A 6,000-nucleotide genomic window follows, 5' to 3' on the forward strand; every position below is an offset into this window, starting at 1 on the left:
TAACTTTAAAAAACAGTGTTCACTGCATTACTCTTTATAATTCTGTATCTTTTTAAAAAATTTGATAAGCACACACACAAACCCAAAGGGATGTCCTTTTTTCAACACACTGCAATTAGTTCAGGAGTGGCAAACATGTGGCACACTCATGGCCAATGCTCCAAGGGCAGCCTTGCCCATGGATGTGGGTTGATGCTACCATGGGCTGTTTTGGATTTGGCCTAACCCTACTCACTTCAGAGACAGTACAAATGATACTATGAGAAAGAAAGTGGCTTACACATCAGTTTACCAAGCAATGCTACTGGATATGACATAGGCAGGAAATAGAGAAACATCTCAGCTGCTTTGATTTGACAAAAAAGCTGTTGAATAGCTTCTATCCACGAAGCACTGAGCTTGAGCAATGTAATTTGGGGGCAAATGCCATTGTAATAAATTTCCAGGGATCTTGGGTCTAATTTATTGTATCAAATTAGACTTCCAGTAAGCGGGTCTAGAGCTGGAGTATGAGTGTCTATGTATTACATAAAGAGACTCATTATGATAGGTTTCATGCTGTCTAGAGTTAAACATTTTTTCCATATGTTGGCAGATGTGAGATAGCTAAATAAATAAATGCATATAGACATATATGGCTTTATATACAAAAGCATCATGGTAAATATATTTATCCAACGTTATTTATATATTATGTGTCAAAATACCAGTTTATAAACTCTATAACGATCTTTACAATGCTATGAATTGAACGGTTTTTGAAAAGTGAAAACTGTAGCAAAGTGTCATCCTTGTTGAATTGAAGGAAATCTTTCAAAATCATAAAAGCAGAAATGCAGAAGTACATAATTTCTCTTACCAGCAGCCTGAGTTCTGGATGCGTCAGGATATATCCATTATTTGTGATTGCAAAGGCATAACCGTGAATCCCTAACTGTAAGAGGAAGCAAGAAAGAAACCTTCATTAGCTTGCTCCCTGGTGAATTCACAAAGCATAAAGCAGTCCGGCATTTAGTAATTTACAGCTTAAACTTGGCATTCATAACCCTTATCAGCACAATATTTCATTAAAATGAATGCAAGGCACTGATCCTTGACATTTGGTGGAAATGAAGACCTGTCACAGGATAAGCTCAACAAATAGCACAATTTTAAAATGTCACATCTCCACATTGGCATCCAAGGGCTTTATTTTGATTTATTTAAAACAAAAACAATTACTTTTTTTTTTTTTTAAACAAGAAAGTGGCTAATGTTTCTGGAAAGACCCTATGTCTAAGTGCACAGAACCTTACCAATGGAGGTGTCTTCTCTCTGCCTGTAATAAGGAAAGAGGGGTCCCCACGCTGCCTCACTTCTAGACTTCCTATAATTCCATACCCACAGGGGCCATCTCAAATTGGCGCTTCCCTAGGCTGTCATTTTCCATAATGATTCAAATACAAAATGTCCCCATGCCCCAACCTACACAGGAGCCTGGCAACCCTTTTCATATCCTTTCGTCTTCAAATTGTGTGGTTGCCTAGCTTTTCCATGCATGCTTCCATCAACACAAAGCCTGGGTAATTTTCTATGCAGAGCCTCACTTAATTTATGTTTTCTGACTAAATGGGACTATGGGAAATAGTTTGTGAGCAATGAAATGTTTTATTAGCTTTAAAAAGTATGTAATCAAATTTAACACTGCACTTATTTAAATAATAATCCCGGCTTTTTGACAATATTTCTATTACACAGTTCACTGCACCCATTGGCTATAATAAATTTACCTACAAATCATTCATGTATTAAAACGGCCTCTGGCATAAAACCCATACTGATCTGTCTCTCTGAAGAAAGAAAATGTAACCCAGTTTTGCCAGTGCAGCGAAAGGGGAGAAGAAAAAAGAAATTCTCTATTTTTTTTTCTGAGGAGTTATTTCACAGTTCTGAGCCCCACTGTTAATTTTCTTTAAATTCTCTGCCACTCACATTCTTGAATATGATACTATTAAACGATCCAGACAACAGAGTTTACAAACCAGGAATGACCCTGTCTGCTTGTTAGCTCAACATCAAGGTGATGGGAAATTAACTTCAGAGAATTTAACACTGGCAATTAGAAGTTTCCATTGCATTACATAAAGCAAATACGCACGTGGTAGTCAAGGGCAACAGACATCTTCTCCTGGAGTTACCTTGCACAGCAAGTCTTAATAAGATTCTCCTTGACTCTAATGATAAAAGTATATTTCATTATGCTGTGAAAGATAAACCAGAGATTTCCTATCCTTTGAGATGTATATCATCTCTTTCATCTTGTCTCCTGGAAAAATGTCAGACAGTCAACACTGCATTAATTACCATTATTATGTTTCAGTTTCAGATGGACTGAAGGGGTCAAAAAAAAAAAAAAACACTCTGAGAGTTTGGCTTTTTCCATTCAAGACAAAAATGGTATTTGATTGGGAATTCAAACTCAAAAAAAACAAATAATATTTTATAGTCAGCTCATGTATTCAGCACCTTCTAATATACATTACTTTGGTTCTTGTTTTGTTTGTGAGAAGCAATACTCAAAAGAAGGCAGGATTCTTCTTAATGCCTGTACTTTTATAGTACTCATCAAAATTATAATAATCTATTATTTGTGGGGTTGAGTATAAGTAATCAAGACTTGATTATTTCATGCCTGCCTCCCCTACCAGAATGTAAGTTCCATGAGGGCAAAGGTCCTACCATGTGGTTAAAAATATATGGTGGGGTGGTTGGGACAGAAAGAAGATGAGTAGGGAAAGAAGAAAGAGAAAAAGGTGGAAGTAGGGAAACAATAAAAGAAACTGCATTTAGTGCAGATTCTACATAGCTTAGCTAAATTCTCTGCTTCCTCCCCCAGAATGCAGAAGCTGAGCTCATCTTCCCATCCCAATGTCCTGCATTCATTAACCAACTGCCATCTTTGTTTCCTCATTGCCCCTTCATGCCTCAACCCACTGCACTCTGCTTTTGCCCTCCCTCCACCACCAAATATGCCATGGAAATCCCCTTCTCTATGATTGCCAGGGGCCTCTTCATTGCCAAACCCTACAGGATTTTCTCCCTCAAATCTTCCTACTTTTCTTAGCCCATTGCTTCCTCTTCCTCAACACTATTCCCTCAGTTTCGAGGTCCCACACTCCTGGGCTTCCTCCTCTTCACAGGATCTTTGTCCTTCGCCCATTCCTCAAGTACTCATTTTCCCTAAGATTCTGTCCCCAGGACCCACTGTCTGCCTTAGCTCTCCTCTCTCTCAATAAGCTGCAGTGACCACATCTGTGCTGTTGTTCCCCAGATCCACGCTCTGGCCTCGGTCTCTCCCTTCAGTGGCAAACCAAGTATCCAACAGAGTAGTGGTCATCTCTTCTTGGCCATCCCTCTGACACCTCAGACTCATCCAGTCACAGCGGAGTTCTGTAAAGCTGCTCTTCCCCCTCTCTCTCTCAGTAGGCGGCACCACCACCCACACAGACTCCCCAGTTAAAAACTACAGCATCAGTAGTATGAAATCCTACTAGCGGTTTTCTCCAGGTTTGCTCCTATTCCATCCTGCTACCCAACTGTCTCACTATTATATTAATTCAATAAATTTCCACAATGGTCTTCACTGCTCTTCCTGCCTCAGAGTTTGACCCCAACAAAACCATCCTCCAGGTTGATCCAAGTCAAAGGTAACTCTGACCATGTTGCTTTCCTTTGTAACAGTCACTAACAACCTCTTCCATGTGTAAGACAGATCCACAGGCTTGTCCATCAGGTCTCCCTGGGATCTGGCCCCTGCCTGAGTACCCAACCCTGCCTCCCTTCACTCACTGCCACTCAAGGCATACGGCAGCAACAATCCCCCTGCAATTTTTTCTCCCAGCCAGACCTTTACTCGCACAGTGTCAGCTACCCAAGGAACCCCTCCTTCTCTCTCCCTGTGGCTAATCCTCACCCAAGTTATAAGCTCATCCTCAGCTCATCTCTTGTAAAAAGGCTCTCCTGACCTGCACTTTGCTTTGTCCTTTCCATACCATCATCACTATGTTTACCCTAGCACCTAAAAATGCTATACTTGGCCAAGCACAGTGGCTCATGCCTGTAATCCCAGCAGTTTGAGAGGGCAAGGCAGGTGGATCACCTGAGGTCAGGAGTTCGAGACCAGCCTGACCAACATGGCGAAACTCCGTCTCTACTAAAAATACAAAAATTAGCCAGGCATGGTGGTGGGCACCTGTAATCCCAGCTAGTTGGGAGGCTGAGGCAGGAGAATCGCTTGAACCCATGAGGCGGAGGTTGCAGTGAGCTGAGATTGCACCATTGCACTCCAGCCTGGGGAAAAGAATGAGGCTCAAAATAAAAAAAAAAAAAAAGGGTACACTCACTTTTCTGCCTCTCAACCCTAGGTAGTTCTCTTTCCTTACTCTGATTTGTCCTAGAAAGAACTGGAGGTGGTCAGGCGTGGTGGCTCACGCCTGTAATCTCAGCACTTTGGGAGGCTGAGGTGGGTGGATCACTTGAGGTTAGGGGTTCGAGACCAGCCTGGCCAACATGGTGAAACCCCATCTCTACTAAAAAATACAAAATACAAAAATTAGCCAGGCATGATGGTGGGTGCCTGTAATACCAGATACTCTGGAGGCTGAGACAGGAGAATCGCTTGAACCTGGAAGGCAGAGGTTGCAGTGAGCCCAGATTGCGCCACAGGTACTCCAGCCTGGGTGATAGAGCCAGACCCTGTCTCTAAAAAAGAAAGAAAAGAAAGAAAGAGAAAAGAAAAGAGAAATAACCGGAGGTAGTACTTCCTCCATCAGAATGAGCTCTTTGTGGGAAAGGGGCCACCTCACTTACCTTTGACTTCTACAGTCCCTAGCACAAAGTCAGGCACGCGGCAGGCATTCAGTTAGTTTGTGTCTTTAAGACATTTATCATTTTATTCAAATATTACCTAGCTAATCTTGAAAATTCCAACTAGATATTAAAAATGAGCTGGAAAGGAGGAGCCAATTTGCTCCAGCAGATGCACAGCCAGTTCTTCTTAAGCCTGTGCCTGAGAAAGTCTTCCTGATATTCAGAAACTGGTTAAAATCCTCCCCAGGTAAGCATTATGAGAAAATAACATCGGAATGTTTTGGGTGTTGGTTGATGGCATATAGCTATATCCTAATGTAGACATAGGAAGGACAGCTCTGACCACATCTCAGAATACAACACATTCTGTGGATGAGTCTCTCAAATAATTAAAAGCTTATATGACAACATCCAGCATTAGTTTTTGGCCACAAATCAATACACTGATGAAATCGCTAATTTTGGTTTCATCGAAAATAGAACCAGTCTTCCCATCCATTCTAATGCACAGTCCCGTGGAGTAATGGAGAACAGATCAGACACAAGGCCTTCCAGTACTTGGGCTTGCCAAAGGAGCCCTGGACCAGAGGCATGTTCTCCTGGAGGCCAGGAGCCGCATGGTCCAACAGCCTGGGGAAAGGAGGCACTTCCCTTCCAACTGGAGAGACTGGGCTAATGAAGTGAACCCAATTATAAAATGGCTCGTTATGTTAACAGAGGTCGTGGTGTCTGGAAATTATTGCTGGGGTGTCTGGAATTCTTAATAAAAATTACAGGAAGTCTGATTGCTTGTGAGAAAATCTATGAAGCTAAGGGAGAAAGAAAGAATTCTATCTTCTGGGAAAACCCCAAGAGCCAAGAGCTGACTCATCTTTACAAGGTGTTAATCAGGAGGCCAAGGTGCGACCTGAACTCCGTTCCCTGGAGCTCTCCTCTCCTGCATGAGAGAGGCCCATTTGGCCACGGCTGTTCCTGGCTGACACACACCCCTTTCACAAGGCTCTGTATGGGAACCAGAGGGAAGGGTGCCCTAGGTTAACTTATGCCATATCTACATCTCTGGTTCCCAGCTTGACCCTTGGAAAAGCACAAAACATACATGCCTGCATTTCAAGCACTGCTGGTTAATTTTCTATAGCTGATCTTCTTCCT

General features: G+C 42.2%; 1 protein-coding gene across 1 annotated transcript in view; it reads right to left on the reverse strand.

Moving 5' to 3' along the window:
- Positions 1 to 6,000, reverse strand: part of CACNA2D3 (calcium channel, voltage-dependent, alpha 2/delta subunit 3) — a gene marked incomplete at its 5' end in the record, with an annotated part of 947,927 nt that overhangs the window by 227,604 nt on the left and 714,323 nt on the right. Inside the window, one exon of the mRNA XM_011947304.1 lies at positions 860 to 934. Within this exon, the coding sequence (XP_011802694.1) occupies positions 860 to 934 (75 nt within the window). The remainder of the gene's footprint in view (positions 1 to 859; positions 935 to 6,000) is intronic.

The sequence above is a fragment of the Colobus angolensis genome, unplaced genomic scaffold, assembly GCF_000951035.1.
Source record: "Colobus angolensis palliatus isolate OR3802 unplaced genomic scaffold, Cang.pa_1.0 Scaffold26, whole genome shotgun sequence".
Classification (NCBI taxonomy): Eukaryota; Metazoa; Chordata; class Mammalia; order Primates; family Cercopithecidae; genus Colobus; species Colobus angolensis.